The sequence below is a fragment of the Amia ocellicauda genome, chromosome 20 (genome assembly GCF_036373705.1).
Source record: "Amia ocellicauda isolate fAmiCal2 chromosome 20, fAmiCal2.hap1, whole genome shotgun sequence".
Lineage (NCBI taxonomy): Eukaryota > Metazoa > Chordata > Actinopteri > Amiiformes > Amiidae > Amia > Amia ocellicauda.
Window position 1 is genome coordinate 11,827,608 of NC_089869.1, and position 19,379 is coordinate 11,846,986.

At 39.3% G+C, this 19,379-nt stretch overlaps 1 protein-coding gene across 1 annotated transcript; it reads right to left on the reverse strand.

Moving 5' to 3' along the window:
- Positions 1-8,010: 8,010 nt before the first annotated feature.
- Positions 8,011-19,097, reverse strand: LOC136715730 (broad substrate specificity ATP-binding cassette transporter ABCG2-like). The gene is made up of 15 exons (XM_066693102.1): positions 18,828-19,097; positions 16,748-16,807; positions 15,978-16,092; positions 15,704-15,856; positions 15,259-15,416; positions 14,892-15,043; positions 13,987-14,103; positions 13,332-13,576; positions 12,447-12,529; positions 11,911-12,000; positions 10,591-10,715; positions 9,801-9,955; positions 9,302-9,391; positions 9,041-9,156; positions 8,011-8,639 (listed from the first exon to the last, which is right to left on the reverse strand). The coding sequence occupies exons 1-15, from the start codon at positions 19,067-19,069 to the stop codon at positions 8,492-8,494; spliced, it is 2,049 nt and encodes a 682-aa protein (XP_066549199.1). The 5' UTR covers positions 19,070-19,097; the 3' UTR covers positions 8,011-8,491.
- Between the last annotated feature and the right edge of the window lie 282 nt (positions 19,098-19,379).

A 19,379-nucleotide genomic window follows, 5' to 3' on the forward strand; every position in this document is an offset into this window, starting at 1 on the left:
CCAACATGATGTTTGTCAGACCTCATTTAAACTGAAATATTTGGTTTGCACATCCAAGTGATTCTGTACAGCCTACATATTTATTTTTTGCTTGCAACAAAAGCTGTACTGCATTATATCCACTACAGTGCTCAGAGTTCTTCATATGAAGAGAACTCGATTAACTAAAAATGTTGTCAATCTCATGCATGATGTTGATCACACCTCACTTGATTATATAATTGATGAGATATCAAGACTTCTGTGGGTGGAGGTTATCCTCACAGCAAGAGCTTGGTTGTGAGAGACTGCAGCCTAGCAGAGCACTGAGAGCCAAGGTCCTTCAAGACCAAAAATCACCTCAAAAGCAGATTTCAGTTATTTTTGGGAAATCAATGTTCAGAGTGTAGAGAAGGCCAAACAGCAGAGCAAATGGAGTAGGAAAATCACGGACATCTTAAAACACAACAGCTTCTTTTAACACAACGGCGACACTTGTGACTGTTGGAAATGACTTGGAGGTCTACATCATCCTCGATGGCTGTGAGGATGCCAATGTTGATGCCGTTGGTGCAGCTCTCCTTGGGCTCAGTGTCCTGGATACAACAGAGAAAAACAGAGTTGAATTTGTGGTGAATATCAAAATCAATCATGTACTACAATCAATTAATGTACTGAAATGGTATTGATTGGAGATATACGTATTCATTAATAGCATGGCGTAAAAAAAAAAAAAAAAAAAGGTTATCGTTCCCACTTGGGTCCACACACACAATTATCGATGTGGAGATCTACAAAAGTGGAGGACAATACACGTTTGCATTCAAATAGCTCACTGACAGCAGTTTTAAACAATATTGTGTAGAATATACTACTAAAGTGCCCTGGAAAAAAGACAGCAATAACCTTTTCACACAGCTAATCCAAACCAAAGTGTGCTAGCCTGGCCACAAATTGTCTCTGGTTTGATGGAAATATGCTGGGAAGGATGATTTAATCTGAGCCAGCCTGGTACAGGTTAGCTGGTACACCCATCTGTGTGCCTTTTGTATTTGTATTAACTGTGCCTACACATAATACCCTTTCCTCATTCAGTGCCCAGCATCCCATGCTCTTAAATGCCATCCAATATGTCCAACAACCTGTCTCTCATTAAAAGTGTTTTAAACTTGCATAGCCCACAATACAAATGTTGAGTTTTCTTGACTTACTGCCCTTGCATGTAATCGTGTAAGGTGAGATTTTAAAGTACCTGAAGTCCTGAAGGAGCAGATGCAATCTGGGTAGAGGCAGGGGTCATTTATTTTCTGTTGTCCCTGGTATTCTGTAGCACCTCTTGATTAGGCTTTTAAAATGTGCACAGGTTGCACTGCATTTTGGGATGGCGCTTGGAGGTCCTGCAAAAAATGAAGTTACATTTAAATGTCATTTCTTCATAACAAGTCACAAAGAGAAAAGTAAGCAATTGTGCAAATCGCAATACATATTTTGACATGCAAAAGACAATTTCTATCACACAGCTTTAATACTCAAGTTTTGAGTATTCAGTTACTTTAACAAAAACTTTGAAGCCTTATCAATTAGGAGCCTTCAATAAATAAGGAATAAAAGGATATGCTCATATATTGTTTTTGTTGACCCGTCATAAAGCTTAGTATTTGTTTATGAATAAACAATGGGTATATTTCAAATATGTGATATCAAAATTTCAAACAACATCTTCAGTTACATAGATTTACAATAGGTGGCCAAGTTGAATCCATCAATGACAAATTCACTAATACTTTAAATACAAAATATCTGTAATAACAGTCAACAGGTTATCAAGCCCTATACTTTTAACATGTAGTCTGGGGCAAATGTTGTAACTTTGTAAAAATCATATGCACCATCGCATGTGGACATAGGCTGCAGATATACTCAGACATGTGTAGCGATCGTTGCAACAGCTGCCTCGAAATGCAAACAACTGTGCAACGCTGCTCCCTTCACTTACCTGTCTAACCAGCAAGCTACTTAGCATTAACAGTAAACTGCACAATTAAAACTGTATAAGTTTAGGGATAGAGTAGAGAAACTTGCCAAGACAAGATCGCTAACTACTTAACTTAACAGTAGATCAGTTTCTCAATTATTCTATTAGCTGCACTGTTACAAGCCAAAGCATTTACTTAAACAACACTTTTCATGGCCGTTTCATTTGAACGTCTACATTTGAACCATTACTAGGGAATATAACTTGCATTCAAAAGTTCTGATGCAAAACACGTTTTAAACATGTTCTGCAGATGCACATGCGATACTACATTACAAGGACATAACATTTAATTTTTCATCTAACGTGATTACATGATAACGTTATTGAACTCCTGACGCATTTGTCATCAAGAGGCTGTGGGGGATATAAGAGTTCCATTACATTCATGCCTACGAGTCCAGGGACTGGGAAGCAAACATCTTTTACTACAAGAACCCCCACTTTCATCGGTCTTACCCCAGCCACTTCAAGCTCCATTTCCACGTAGCCCAGGTGGGGGATGTCAAGTCCATTTGCTGCCCACAATGTCAGCCAAGCAAAAGAATCCTTCAGCTGGCGTCCTTGTTGTCCAAAATGTTGCTCAAACTCACTCCTACAAATCATCGTGACCTGGGAACCTGTATCAAGGAGATAGGACACACCCACCCCATCCATAGAAAGCTCAATCATGGGTCACTGTCTTACTAAATTAGCTGGAAAAGAGACTTTAGAGGGATCTAATGCAAGACTTCCCAACGTCTGATCCACAACAGCAGGACGCACTAGTTAAAAGCTGGCTGGGATGATTGTTGTTGGCAATAGCGAGCAATATGACCCGCCTTCTTACATACATGACAAATTGTAAGTCGCCCTGGATAAGGCGTCCACCAAGAAATAATAATAATAATAATGACAAATGGGGCATCCAGTAGCATCATAACCTGCTTGTCTAGGGGTTGGAGAGGTGTAAGCAGGAGGTAAAGAGGAACTCCCAGAGCACCTGCCAACTCCTAATTGTTGAATTTCAGCTCTAATCCCCTGTAGTAAAATTTGGGACAGACCACCGACCTTGTCCTCCAATTCCTTCGCTAACTCAGTCCTCAGCTCTCGCGAAACAGTTTGCAGATCCTCGTCCCACGGTCTGCTTCTAGTTGTCACATCAGTAGAGGCACAGCTAAATTCAGATCCCTCCTCCAGTTCAGGCCTCATCACAGCCTCCTTCTTTACTTCAGTAAAATTACGGTCATCGTTGAGGGTAACATGAGCCAACAGCTCTCCCTGCAAGCTCACCTCTCGCAGTCCTGCTAAAAACTGGTCCCGCAGGAGCCGATCCTCATTGCGCAGTCTTTGCATCTCGGCCATCATCTGCTCGCAACACTCTTGCAGACGCAGGGCGAACCTTCAGACACTCTCTTCAGCCTTCTGTCTGCAGTTGAAAAACAGAGAGCGAACAACAGAGGCAGGGGAACGATTTCCATTAAGCTCTTTTAAATGTACAGAAACTTCTTTGGCACTACTGCTCTGGGAGAATAACAATCTCCCTCTTAGCCTCCCCTTCTAGAAAGCCCAACCCCCAATCAAGCTGTGCACTTGATACATTCGAAACATACATTTTAACTTCTCTTCCTACTCTTGTACTGTTATTTCATCATTACCAGTACACTTTACCCACAAGGGTCCCATCCAGGGAGGAAGCATTAATGTGGAATTCATTTGTCCTTCAGAACCTCCCACTGGCTAAATTTGAAAGAAAATGCAACACCAAACCCAATCCTAGCTGACTACGCCAAGTTGTAACCCCTCAACCCGAAGGTCAGGGCTATAGAAATTCAGTTATCTATGTGTGTTCCACAAACACACACAATCTCTTGATCAGGTTGGTGTTCACAATTTCCTCACAATAACACCCAAGACAGACAATTAAAGAGACCTTCTGTAATTGTTAAAAATCACAATCATACAAAAGGTGGAGGGCTGGGGGTGTAGCTGTGCTCTCCAAAACACATACCAGGAAATAAACTCATATACCACTTCAATATCACACATAAACCAAATGAAATAGAACTATTAACTCAATAATATTATTATTATTATTATTATTATTATTATTATTATTATCATTCATATTATTATTATTAATAATAATAATAATAATAATAATAATAATAATAATAATATGAATATGGATAAATAGAAAGCTGAAATACCAGCCCCCACCACTAAACAGGATGAAACTCCCGATTTATAGAGCCCTGGATACAATTACACCTAACATCTAATACAATTCAGAAGTACAATACATACGTTTAACAATACAAACCCCACTGCAGCTCATCTCACGTCCCCTGCTCGAATGAAACCCACACATCCGTGCACTGCGCATGCTCTTTAATGGCACACATGGAAGCAGTCAGATTTCTCATATCGATTTGATCATCACAAACCATTCTGAAAGATGCTGTAAAACCAAGTGCACATTCATCAGCCCATATTCATGACCGGTTACGTCTTCTTCTTGTACCTTTTTTCTACCACTACACCACTGTATAATAGGAAATAAAATAGATCTGTGATTGAAATGCACCGCAGACCGCGTCTAGTTTGCATGTATAATCTCGGTTGATGTGGGATTGTGGGATGCAAAGATGTTTGAGTCCAAATCTGCCTGATTTCATGGAGATTTTGCGCCGAGTTTTTCGACTGAGAAATGACATGTGTTTGGATGTGAAATGCATGCATAACAGGTTTAAGGTTCATGTGCTCAACACCCACATTCCTTCATCCCCTGCGACGTTCTCTTGTCAATTCTCGATGCCTGTTGTCATTATTTCAGAGTGCTTTTTGTGCGGTCATTTGCAATTACCTGTAATTTCAAAAAACTAATGATACTTCAATTTTTGGTGCCCTTTCTGTCCTTGAAGTTCTTAACAGCTGCTAATTATTGATAAAAATATATTAAAGATTATTAAATGCAAGTCTCAGTTTGTGATTGAAGGGCAAGGTCTTCAGTGGTGGGGTTTAATACATTGATCTCTGTATGCAGTATATTTAAAAAACATAAAAAGAGCAGTACATATATTTGAACTTAAGTGTTTTATAAATAATTTTATAGTTATACTTCTATAAACCCAACCAGTGGACCAACAATGCCCATTCCAGCCCCCTTAAATAATGCTAACAGGTAATTCATTGACATTTAATGCACCTTGGTTACAACAAGAATAATAACATGTGGCACCATGTAGGGGAACATGATGCCAGGGCTCTATAGGTGAAGTCTCTCGAGGAAACAGCAACTCAAAGGCAGGGAAGTGGGGTGAAGGAAGCTTAAACTAAATGTGGTCACAGATCCCTAAGCTACACATACAACTAATGAAACACAAACAAGACAAACAGGAGGGCAGGAGTAGGGTTTCCAAAACCGGGAGAAAATTCCAGGCTAGAGTTTAAAACTCATAAACCCATGGAGACCTGGCCTTGAAGCCAAATTATTTATTTCAAGGGCGTATAAATGGAAAAAAATAATCTATATGGAAACAATTAAATAATAAACACTAAACTCACACTAAACACCTCCACTTGTGCCTCTCCCTCTCATTCTCTCAGCTCAATTACCAGCAATTGCAGCCCCTCCCTGACGCACCCTGGAGGGAGCACCTGGCTGCAGTGGAGAGTAGCAGTCCTGCTTGGAGGAGCCTGTACAAGCTCCCCTTGCCTAAAAGATCAGGAGAGCTGCAGTGGAAGATTCTCCATACGGCTGTGGCCACTAACGCATTTGCTCGATTGATTCTAATAACCTGTTGGTGCTCTCCGAGTTTTAGTGGTGGCGTTTTGTTTATTGTCAGTTTTAATTGATGTACAGTAGGTGTAAAGGTGTTTTATGTATTTAATGTTCGTTTTTATGTGCTGAAAATTTGGTGGTAGTACCTTTTGTTTTGGAAAAATAAAGATTGTTAAAATCTCTCTCAAATGCGATTATATGATGCTTTCAGCATGGCATGCACTACGGCACCTTGCAGGTGTATGCCTCTATGGTAAGCCAAATTGTCATTTAGAGTTCTCTCAAAATACAATTCAAGATATCTTAAATTGAATTGCAGAGCTCAAATTGAATGAGAGAGAGATCTCAAATTACATTCAAGGTCTCATTGACTTCCTGTGAAAATGCTGTACGTTTTGGATGAACTTCCCGTCTATTTTAAAATATCTGAAATAGGACAGGAAGTCCATTTGAGAGATCTTGAAATGGAGTTAGTTTGAGATATCTTCAATTCAATTCAAAAAATACACTAAAGTATACAAGAGTTCGCTTTGCGCTGTGCGTCTACTAGTTTAGAGAGAGCTGCAACCTGAGCACAGGCAGGCAAGATACCATGTAGGTCTCCTTACCACTAGGACACACCGTTTGAACTACACCTCCAAGAATTGAGTCTCCAATTAGAACTACCTCCTTGTTTGGGGGGGGGAGGAAGAAGGAGTGGGAACTATGGTGCTCTGGTGCTCAACTGACCTCCCATCACTCTGAGCCATTACTGTCCAGCTCGGTGTCCTGCAGTTGGAATCCGTTGGGTATTTCTAGCTCTTGGATGGTCGCTTTAAGGCATGTGCATGCCCTTTTCTGTGGTTAGGGCCTACTGTAACCCAGCTGTTCTCTATAGTTTCCTGATCTAATATCATAATCGTTAATACAGCACCGATCAGCAATCTGAATCAAGATCACGGACTCTGATCTGTAGGACCTCAACATGCAGACAACATTCACATATGAAATCTTCCTGGATGAGCTAATGCAAGAAAGCAAACATTCTGCAAACTGGACACTGTACGGACCACTATTATAATTGAATAGTGCAAGTTAGAGACAACAATTACTAGCCTCGGGTTCCGGATGTTGTATTCAGTTTACTGAAAGTTAAGATGGCGATCACCAGAAAATAAACCACGTTGTGTTTATGCAATACTGTGTCGAGTAAATCCTTTAAGGTATTATCAAGGATACTACAATATGAATATTTAACTTCCACAAGAAGCACTGTAGTTGGTCAAAAAGTAAATCACTACTTTGGTATGACAATAGATTTGCAAAATTGAATTAAAACTTTATTCAAGAGATGTTAAACATCTTAAAATGTTCTTTCCTGTACTGTAAGCCGACCTCCAGCATAGTTTAAAGAGAATGTCAGTACGTCCTACTGGCCTCACCAGTAACCAAATCGCCCGAGAGCAGCCAACTCCTGGACAGCGGATGACACGGTGTGCATTATAACATTATCATCATTTTTTAGCAGACACTCTTATCCAGGGCGACTTACATTTGTACCCATTTATACAGCTGAGCATTTTACTGGAGCAATCCAAGTGAAGTACTTTGCTCAAGGGTACAACAGCATTTGAACCCACAACCTTCCAGTTATGAGTCCAGAGCCCTAACCACTACTCCACAGTGCAAGGATCTCCATAGTCTCAGGGATACTCATCTGCATGCTCGTCCTCCTCACCAGTCTCGCCTGCAGTACAGCATCATTAGGGTAATGCTGATGAATCCATAGATTAGGGCCAAATTAATTGGTTTCCCTTATACAAACTATAACTCCATAATATCTTAAATGGTTGCATGGGTTTGTTCAGTGTATAACGAATGGGTATTGTAAATTCAATCAAACCAAATGTGAAAAGCAATTAAACTTGTACAGGTTTGTTCGGAGGACCAACTGAATCCAAGAATAGTAAATTATGTATAGTTTTGGTGCAGACTTTGTAGCATTGAAAATGTCACTTCTGTGGTGTAAGCATAGTTTATATAGCCAAATCAATGCTCTTGGAGCTTGTCATGCAGAAATCTTCCCCATACTTCATGAATGGCATTCAAACAAACAATGCTAAAATCCACAACCTTGAGATGTACTTGGCACCCAAGTTATTCTATAGAAAGGTAGGGGTTTAAACCAAAACACCCAACCATGTTGTAGCAAGAACCCATATTTTAAGTTGACTGCATAAACAGTAAGCAATACAATTTATTTAATAGTTTATTGAAACTTAAAATTGTTAAGGATGTCAGTTTAAATCTTCCAAAACCATATTGTAAAATTAATGTAAAAGAGGAAATCACTTAAAAAAAGAAAATCACTTAAAATCTAAAAAGCACATTAAACATGGTAAATTCAGACCACTTAAAAAAAAAAAGCATACATAAACCTGATTGACTAAAGAGCAGAATTTGCTCACTTTGCTCCTTACACAGCAAATAAATCCTTAAGCCTTACAAATTACCAATTTCAGCATATGTTCAGGGTGGCCTAACATTTATACTCCTCATTCTTTGATAAAGGTGGTTAAGTCACTTCATTCTCAGTAAGTTATACAAAATCAGAAATCTGGGTAAGAACAGGCCAATTGCCTTCACAGAGTGGGTCACAACGATTGTGGAAGAAATCTTTACAGGACAGGGAGTATGGTACATCCCTGATGCAGCATTAAGTCTTATACAAAAGGCTATGTGAACTTCCTCATTGTATGGAGCTTTACGTAAGCAATACTGAAGCAGATGACGGTCATACAGGCCAAAGCAACAATGTTTTCCCACATTGCCCAGTTATCATAGCCAATCCCTTGTCCACAGAGATAAACTTCACCATAACACCTGTCAAGAAAGTATGAATTATGCCTGAATAGTAGTAAACACATGCAGCTCATTAAAGATGTTCATAGAACCAGAGATTCATGTTTCAAGCATTCACTCAGTTCTCCTAATACACAGATTAATGATTTGTTAAAAAAAGCCTCTGGTTTAACCCTGCTGTGGTACCATGGGGTCTCGGTGACTCCACCCCAATGGTACTGTCAATGTAACTTTTTCTTATTGTACCAGAGCGGGGTTAAAGGTGTAGAACAAATCTATGGAGGCTTATTTTCTAGCTGGGAAGATTTGGGATGTGATTTGACATCTCCCATGGTGTTCAGAGAATTTGAAAGTTAAAGTACTTAGATTTTATAATACATAGGTCACAATACAATTCAGATTCCAAAATTTGAAATACTCACACTCCACCATGTGGTTTTATGTTGCGTGAACAGTTCACCATTGCAGATTGAAAGCTTGGACTTTCATCTGATTTGACACAGAAATACAAGCCTCTCAATTCATTCACTTCCAGTGCCTGTATTAAAAAAATAAAGTTGAACACCCAAGAAAGGCCATTGATCTCTGGCATTGTCTTGTCCATTCAGAAATAAAATTATGTAACTAGAGACTCATTTATTTCATAGCGATTTGTTCAATGAATATTCAAAGTATCCGCTTACAGTCATTCCATATCTTGGTATGCTGAAGTATTTGAGCCAGTTGATCCAAGCCGGGACAGATGGAAGGTTCACCAGAAAGCCAGAGAAAATCTACAAAATATGTACATTACACATTAATATCTCCACTTCCCTTCATAAATGAAGTTACTTAATGAAGTATTTTAAGTAATGCTTAAAAAGGTTTGCAAGAACTGGCTGACAGATAGCCTTTCATTCTGGAAATTGACAAAGGTCTGCCACCTAGAGAATTTTTTCCAAATGTTCTATAGAAAGAATGGTAGTGAATCGCAGCCTTCCTGTAGAAGTAATAAAAACAAAACCTACTGTTTTTTTATATCACTGAAGTTACAGCAGATGTTTTAAATCCATGAGAGCATTTATAAATGGACAGGACATGTAAGAAACATCATACTGCAGGCACCACATATAATATAGCATTTCATATGTTTTAGAATATATTTGGAGTGCTAAAGATATGGAAACTGCTTTATATACTCACATACATGAAAATTAAGCACATTTCAATGATAAGATTTGCTACAGCAACACTATCCATTCCAGTGCCGACCGCAAGAGCCAATGAAGTTGCTGTGTAGGATACCATAATCACCGTCAACATGAAGAAAAAGAAATTACCAGCTAGTCTTTGGAAGCCTGCAAAGTAACATTGAAATGGTACATTAAAATGTTACAGGTATCATGACATTACAGTGAAAGACTACAACGATGGTGGCCCATTACCAGTACAGTACCAATGTTAACCGTGCCTGTCCTATAAAGAGCATCCCTGTCACAGCACATTGACCCAGTCAAGTACATTTACTCTACTGAAATCATAAAATCCTTTAGGGGTTAGACACAGTTTGTTCAGTTTAACAGCAGTTGCTTTGGACCGGCCTGTTGTGCTGCAGGATGGACATAGCTCAAACTCAACTAGAGGGCAGTCAGAGCAAAGACAAAACCATTACTGTTAAAAATGTAGCATGTGAGGGTTTGCATACTTTACATAACACCCAGACTATAAAAATGTCCACTATAATTTCACTATGGGAGGATTAGAACTGGAAGTAGTAATGCAGTGTAGTGCGTTCAAAACAAGGGAAATAATAAAGACTGAACAATGCACTAGTTCATCTGGATATTGTGTACAGTTCTGGGCACCACACTTCAATAAAGATTTCACTGCTCTAGAGGCAGTCCAAAGGTGACTACATGAACAGAAGACTACATGTGGACTTTCATGATTTTGAAGACTTGAATCAAACCAGCCTAACCATTTAGGCACTCACCCATCATCCAGTATGTGATTAATGAGTAAACTAGTCCAGGCACTGTCGCCATTGGAATCACGTCTCCTAGTAGAATTGAAAAGAAATAGGCCGATAGCCTGTAGTACCCACTGGTGTACTGGTGACTACGGTTTAAAAAGACAACAGGGAAATTAAGCAATTCAAAATAGTTCGTCAGTTCTCCCCAGAAAACAACCATTTATACACAAGGCAGAACCCAAATCGGAAATATGTCAGAGTGGGTTCACATGGTGGCTCGCTGAGGACATGGGTGGGGAACCCCTCTGGTTATCTTGTGATCACGACATAACATTCTCTCTCGCCATCAGAGAAAACAGAAGTGTTGTCATTTTCACGAGACAATGCGGACACTGGTACAGTGCTGCGTCAGCACATTCGGTTTTATTTTCAACAAGGCTCATGCAGACAAATTGTTTTCAAAATTGCTTTCAATAATTCAAGACTACACAAAGGAGTGGCCACCCCTTAACTGGTGGCACAGGGCTTTAAATGTATTTAATTAAACTGCACGGGGACTGGAGGGAGAGAACACAAATATGATATAGGTGCATTTAATCCAAGTAATCAAAGTGAAAAACATACAGTGGACGGTACATCTGTAAGTTAAAACCACACACAATTTCATGCACATCAAAAGGGACCACTGAGCAGTGATTCAGATGACTCGGTCAATGTGGTCCAGACCTCAGCAATTGTACACAGGTTAAGGCAAAATATATAATTTCAAGCAGGCATAACTATACTCAGACTTATTCCAACCCCTGTATTGTACAGAATAACAGTACAAACATCGTAATAAATGCATGTGTGACAGATGCATTTGAAACTCCCCACTCAGGATTCGAGGCACATGTTTGCTACATCAGAGCGTTTCTACAATTGAGGCTTAATGCTGTACTGAGGGGTTACGTCACTTGTAACATGTTCTTTAAGGTGGCGCACACTGATGTGTAGTCCTTCAAATAATTGAAAGGCATTAAACAATGTCTGCATTAGCCTTGTTGAAAATAAAACCTAATGTTTGACACAGCACTGCCCCAGTCTCAGCGTTCTCATGAAAATGACAACACTTCAGTTTTCTCCGATAGCGATCACAACATAACATCCTGAGATAATAAAATGCCCCTTTGGTTTTATCCCCCCCCAATGTAGGTTCAGACCAATATAATTTTATATTTGCATTATACAGTTTCATTAAACCACATGTACAGACTAAAGACGCATCACACTTCCTTAAACAATATATGCTTTGTCCAACACTTCATACCACAATTGTAAAATATAGTGTTCTTTACTTACATTAACAATTTCTTCTCTTTGATGACAACCTCAGTTGCTGCAACACTGGAGAAACACTGAGTGGTGGTCACAAAGAATAAGGCACCCACTCTGAAAAAAAGATCCATGTACAGGTTCTTCGGAAAATGTATGGCCAAAAATAAAGGACAAAGCTTAGTCAGTCTAAGCTGTTCCACGAACATTACAAATTCAAAATTAGTGGCATGTCATGTATTCATACTGAAGTGAATAGTATGCTTTCAGACGTGTTAATGAGATCACTAGCCAGACATGTAGCACAGTCCAGGCCTGTCTTGATTTCCCTTTTCATAGATATGAAAATAAACAAAACTGACTCACAAGCATCTTCAAGTCAGTTTAAAAAAAAAAAACTAAATAAGCAAACTCAGCTCAGGCAAGACTGCAAGGAGTGTGAACAAGGAAGGTTCACTGGTTGAGTTTGTAGTCTGGTTGCATTTTAGTTTAATGCAATGAGAAATAGGTCACACATAGGCCATGCCACCTGCAGCCAGCTGGTCAAAAGTTGAGCATTTTACCTGTTCTGAATTCCAGTGGAGTCTAGTTTGGCTCCAAAGAAGATCACACCAGCAAATAGACCCAATATAAGGTTTACCAAAACCTGTAGAACAAAACAAATGTTTCACACTATAAGAAAATGGTAGTTGTGGAATTACAGGTGACAATTCTAATGCGTGAAGGAGAATGAAAGATGCCTTTACACATTAGAGGAACACTGAAAAAGGTTTGCAGAATTGACTTTCTTGGTACACCTAACCAGCAAACCTGAAGTGACCAATGGATTTTATTGAATACACTATATATTATTATTTTTTGGTTCCTGGGTAGTAAGTGTTATTTCCCAATTGCTTATGCCTCAAAAGTATAGAAAATGGCTTTTACTCCCCATAAACTTTGTGGCCAGGACAGTGATGTTTTTAATATTTACCCATTTACAATGAGAAAACAGGCAAATGGGTCTTTTCGTTCACAAAGTCAGAAACATATGAATCCAAATTAATGTTTATTTATACTAAAGTATTACAAAAATGACTACAAAAAATGTAGAAGCGAGTAGTTTTGAGATTTACAATTATACTGTATTTACATGTTAACAAACATGTTAATTTGGATTCATTTTTTCTCCCCCCCCCCCCCGACTACGTGAACGAAACAAGTTCACCAGTTTTCTCACTGGAAATAGGTACATTTCAAAATATCACTGTCCTGGTCACAAAAGCAAAGTTTGTGGGGAATAATAGCCATTTTCTATACTTTTGAGGCATAAGCAATTAGGAAATAACACTTACTACCCAGGAACAAAAATGTGTTACATAGGGATACCACTTCAGGATGTAACCTGCAGCAATTTACAGCCCACAGACCTTAGAGTCACACATCCTGGACTGCTGTGGAGTTCATACCTCCCCAACTGAAGCCTGAGGGTTCCGAATGAGGTTCTTAAAGGTGCGCTTGGTCACCCAGTAAAGCTGGGTAAAGAACGAGGTGGCATAAGTGATCGACTCCATCCTCCTTCCATTTCTATTAGTTCCTCTGCGGTCTTCAATATTCCTCAGTGCATCTTGAATGGACCGATACTGGGTTGAGGCCACGTATTTCTCACTGAGTGTATCCACCACTGTTTTCAAGTTGCCTTCCCCTCCGCTTTCTAAGTGTGGAAATTATAAATGTAATTCACAGAAATTTCCATCTTGCTTTCCATTTAAAAATGTTTTAGTGATGTGTTCAAAGCATTGAATTTTATGCATTTGAATGATCAAAACTAATAGAAGGAACAGTACAACTATTCAGGGGTTTAGATTAATAGCGTTACACAGCCAGCCCATCAGGTTAGTTGACAATAATAGGAATTCATTGAATCAGTCCACAGTGTTCAGAGCCATTTCTCCATGCTAGTTGCAGGTTGATGCAATTGAGAGTAAGTCAAGACGGATCAAGATATTGACATGCTTCCAAACATTTGTCAGGCTGCTGTGATTACATAGTTAGATGCATTGGGTTTGAAAAACAGCTGCATTCAGTGAAAAATATTGAATCATACGACTTTTGGAACACTACCATTGTCCTGGTCATCTCTGGAAGGGCCTGCTCTGCTTGCAGCCACTGCTGTGGAATCCCCATTAATCACATCCAGAAAGAAATCGGGTGGATTGTTGTGTGGTTCACAAATGTAACCTGAAAGAGAGTTCACCATTTACCATGTCAGAAGTATTTACATTTTAGACCACAAAAAACAGAATAAAAATAAACATGTAAAATGTTGGTCCCAAGTTTCAGGAGTTGAAATTAAAGATCCCAAACATTTCCCATACACACAAAAAGCTTATTTTTAAAGTTGTGCACAAAGCTGTTGACATCCCTGTTAGTAAGCATTTCTCCTTTGCCAAGATAACTCATCCACCGGACAGTTGTGGCATAACAAGAAGCCGATAAAACCGCATCATTACACAGGTGCACCTTGTACAGGTGACAATAAGAGCCACTCTAACATGTCTAACTCTAACTGTCACAACAATGCCACAAATCGTTAAAGTTGAAGGAGCGTGCAACTGTCATGCAGACTGCAGGGATGTGAATTTCTCTACCAAAAGCCACCTCCAAATGTAGTTTACAATAATGCAACCAGCCTCACAACCACAGAACACATGCAACCATGCCAGTCCAGGACCTCCACAGCCAGCTTCTTCACCTGCAGGATCATTCAAGACAACCAAAGAATTTCTGCAGAAACTGTCTTGGGGAAGTTCTTCTGCATGGGTCATCACCCTCACCAGTTTTTTTATTGCAGTTTGGCATCTTTACAGACTTCAGTGGGAAAATACTCACAAATCCATCGATTAGGGCGTAATGAAGTGGATTCCATTGACCAATTCTTATTTTACAGCTGATATCTTTGAAATTGTTACCTTGATATTTTTGGTTAGTTCATATTCAATGAAGGCTTTGTCAAAGTTCTAGCTTACCAATGGAGTCAAAATACCCAAGAGCAGCGTTGGCAGGTCCGTGGTACATCATTTTCCCAGCAGCCAGTAAAGTCAGGCTGTCAAACAGCTTAAATATTGAAGAACGGGGCTGGTGAATGGAGAATATAATTGTTCGCCCCCTTCTTGAGAGCCTGAAAGTTAATATTGCACAATTATAGTCTACAAGACTAATTGTCCTGTATGGTATATAAAATGGGAACAAGTTATTTGTCTTACTAATTGCACATTTCAAACTTTATAAACAGTCTATTTGAATTCACTGAAATCAGTAAGCAATGCATTGCTTCAGTTTCTAGAAGAAATATAGTACACATATTCCCCAAGGACATTTTCTTATGGGCTGTACCTTTTCAGCAGAATGAGCACTGCATTCGCAGTGCTGGCATCCAGGCCTGTGGTTGGCTCATCCAGGAATAAGACGGGGGGCTCCGTTATGAGCTCCATTCCAATGCTGGTTCGTTTCCGCTCTCCTCCAGACACACCTCGGATTAGTTCTGTGCCAACCTGTAGAAATTGCAGTATCCCGATTGTTAAGTAAATTTACTTGTTCTAGCTCTGGATACACCATGAATTAGGTTGAAAAGAAAACATCTAATATGTATATTGCTGAACTTGAATTACTGTAACCTGTATACTGTTAGCATTAGATATCCTTCAGGTTTCATTACTGACTAGCATTCAAAGCTACAAAAAAAGCACATAAGCAAAGGATGGACCATGCATACTTGGCAAACTCACAGGAATGCAGGAAGTGCAGAAGTGTGATGAAAGACTGACAGATGTATACTCACTCTAGAGTCGGCCACTCTGGTCAGCCCGAGTTCAGAGATGACATTGGCCACTCGCTCCTCCTTGTCCTCAAAGCTGATAGATGTAGGGAGCCGCAGCGCTGCTGAGAACAGCAGGTTTTCCAGGACTGTTAAGTTGCCCATGACAACGTCATCCTAATTGAGGAAACCGAAAAACCATTACATCAGACAAGAAGGGCAGACTTTTGGGCTCATTACTCCCACTCGATTGTTAGTGGTATAGAAAGGAGAACTTAGACTTGTAAGATTCACCTACTTGGACAACATATCCTGAAATACACTTGAAGTTGGCAGGCTGTGGGGCTCCATCGATGAGGACATCACCAGACAGACCAGCAGGGTCCTTCCTCGCAGCCAGTACATCCAGCAGCCTGAAGCAGGAATAACAGCAGACATTAATATAATCAATATTGACAATCAAGAATCCCCAAGAAAGTAATGTATGGTTTACCACCAGCATCAGACTTGTTCCAGTATATATAGTAAATACAAACACTAACATAAGCCACAAAGCTTCCAAAAGCCTTTGAGGAAGAATCAGTTGTTGTGTCTATGATTCACTGCATTGGTGTTGTGTTAAGCAAAGATGGAGTTTTTTTCACAACATAGTTTAGCTATTAAATTGAATTATTTGCAGCTCTGTAGCCAGCTAACATTTGAGCAGTGTGGCCAAGTTATAACACAAAGCAATTCTTGTGTTATGTTAAATTACTTTTGGACAACAGATTTGTAGACTCCCTGAAATCTGACCACAAAATGCATTTCATGTTGCACTGGGTTTTTTGCAGCTAATGGTGATTCTGCAGCCATTCATTGACATTAGCATGAAGTTTTGAACCAACATTGGGCTAGTGCAAAACTACACCATAATAATTACAAGAAAAAACATCTGGCATCACTAACATTGTGATATTGGAGAGGCAGTTTTTGAATTCAAAGTGAGTTGAATTCCCTGTTCCTTCAGCAATGGTATACATGGGTATTTGTAGCGTCATTTTCTCCTGGGAAAAAAAAAAAAACACTTACGAAGACTTCCCACCTCCTGATGGACCAAGGACAGCATTCAGCCCTGGCTTCATTATGCCACTGGAATAAAAAAAAATACACAAATTAAAAAACACTACAAAAATATCAGAGTTTAATTTCTGATAATCTGCTTTCATCCTCAAGAGTCCCAAGGCCAGCTGATCTTGTCACAAACCTTGATTTTCAGAACTTGGAACACATCACAGATTTACACTCAGATTTTAACACTGGGAATGGAAAGTTCTTTAGAATGACAAAGTTCACCCAATTTACTGTACAATACACACGTTACTGCACAACTGGAAATGCAGGCAACTGTGTCATTAGACAGTAAATTCACCAGTGTTGAATTAAATCCAACACTGTTAAAATTAACTCTAAAAAATGTGTTTATGTAATCCACACTCACCAGAGTAAAATTGACACTTTCAGCAGAGTTGGCATTTTTACACTGCCTCAGAGTTAAAAGTTCTGCTCTTAGAAGTGTTTATTTTATTTAACACTGCACTACTCTCATCAGTGTTAACTCTGTTACTCCATTAAATTGTTAAACCCCCGTTTACTCTGCTTTTATCAATCAAACGATAACTAGCAATACGACAAGATTTGCTTCTATACACTCTAGATGATCAGAAATGTGTGCATGTGTATAAGTGATACTGTGTATTAAAATCTAGCAGTCCTTTGTTTACTTACTTACTTTCAAGTAAATAAATACCCAGACCCAATCAAACACACAAAGTGGTCAGGCATATACAGGTAATGCTTACAAGCTCCACCACAAACCGATGAATAGCCAAACATTCTGGTTAGGGGTTGACTCAAAGACATGAGTTCTGAGTTAGGGTAGAAAAATCTGACAACACAAATATAAATATATTGGTGGGTGAAGATACATTTTACCCTCAAACAATACTTAATGTACAATAATTAACATTTATACAATTATGAAGAAAAAAATAAAACCATAAAACAACAATTATTCGGGAAACTATCACAATACATTGTGAGTATGGTAAATTTGGTTTTACACCAATACAGTGTAAAATCAACACTTTAAATTTGACACCCAGTATTAACACTGTATCAAGATGGTTTAACTCTCAACTTAATCTTTTTAGTGTTGAAACACTGATTTTAACACTATTATTTACACTGGGATATCAACACTACAGATTTTGCAGTATAGGGATATTTGTTACTATAGTGTCTCGCACAAAGGTTGTCACAAACAAACCACAAGGTAAGTTACAGATTCTCAATTTAAACAATACACTCCCTTTAACAGTATTTTCTGCAATACAACTGAAACATTCAGACTAAACCCTGTTTTTCTGTGCAGTAGTTTGACCAGGACAAGTTCAATTTCTTGGTAAAGGTTGGATTTGCTTCAATTTCAGAGTACTACTACTCCTTTGGTCGATAAGTGAAACCATTTTATTTTTGGTCTGCCCAGCTCTAACATGTCACAAATGCATTCAGTTCAGTGGGTAGAGACCCTAGTCTCCCCTTACATCCCCTCCAGACCACTGCACTCCTCCAGTGCCAGAAGACTAACTCTGCCTCCTCTCCACTGTCCTTCCTCCAGAGCCGCTCCTTCTCATCCCTGGCCCCTAAATGGTGGAACGACCTGCCCACCAAAGCCAAAACAGCAGAGTCCTTGACCTCATTCCGGCGCTTACTCAAGACGCATCTTTTCAGACTCTACTTGTAATAGTCCTTTTATCCCCGCTAGATAGCACTTTCCTCCTTGCTCCCTTTCCCGTAGCCCTTGACTGTGACCCTACAGTCTTGACAGCACTTAGCTTTACCATCCAGGATGTAGGACCTAACTTACTGTACTTGCCTGTGTAAATTGGAACTTGTAAAATGTATTTTATATTTTGAATTTCTATGTTTTATGTAAATTGAATTTGTAATGATTGATGCCTTTAACTTAACTGTATTTTTGCAATTTGTTTTGCACTTATGTTACAAGTCACCCTGGATAAGGGCGTCTGCCAAGAAATAAAAATAAATAGATTAAGATCTTGATCTAATACATAATGAAAGGGATTAGGATAATGATTTTAAAACTTACTTGAGGCCATGGAGGATATGTTTATCTATACGCTCTCGTTTGCAGGCTGGGCCTTTAGAGATCTTGACAGAGTAATTGATGTTGTGAAAGGTGACCACAGACCCTCGGGGGGATCTCAGGGACTCCCGGGTTAGTGCTCCCCGCTGAAAGTCAGACAGTCCCTCTGCGGCACAGTGCGCAAGGCTGCCATTTGGGTGGTCCAGGGACGCTAGTTCCATTGGCATGCCATCTGCATTGGCCATTGTGCTTGATAATTTGGCTTTCAAAAATAAATCCTGAGTGAATAATTAAATACAAGTTAAATAGATCGTTATTTTCAGCTTTAAGAAGTTAAATGCATTATCACAAAACACATTAGCCAAGAAGATTGCCAAAATATGAATTTGAAAATGTAAGTCTTTTTTCTGTACTGAGCTATGATTGCGCTTTTATTGTAAATATGAATATACATTTTAAATACACTGCAGATCTGTTTGTCCTTTAGCGGCGAGCCTGTGCGCCCACACCTGCACTCACCCGTCTTGCGCAAAGACTCGTCAAGACAAACACTGC

What these genes read in the sequence shown, in the direction of transcription:
- LOC136715730 (XM_066693102.1), bottom strand. Translation starts at nt 19,069, where the DNA reads ATGGCCAATGCAGATGGCATGCCAATGGAACTAGCGTCCCTGGACCAC. An exon ending in CAGAGATGACCAGGACAATG is followed by an intron (nt 13,577 to 13,986) that starts GTAGTGTTCCAA and finishes TTCCACACTTAG; the next exon opens with AAAGCGGAGGGGAAGGCAAC. An exon ending in ATAAAACCACATGGTGGAGT is followed by an intron (nt 8,640 to 9,040) that starts GTGAGTATTTCA and finishes CTTTCTTGACAG; the next exon opens with GTGTTATGGTGAAGTTTATC.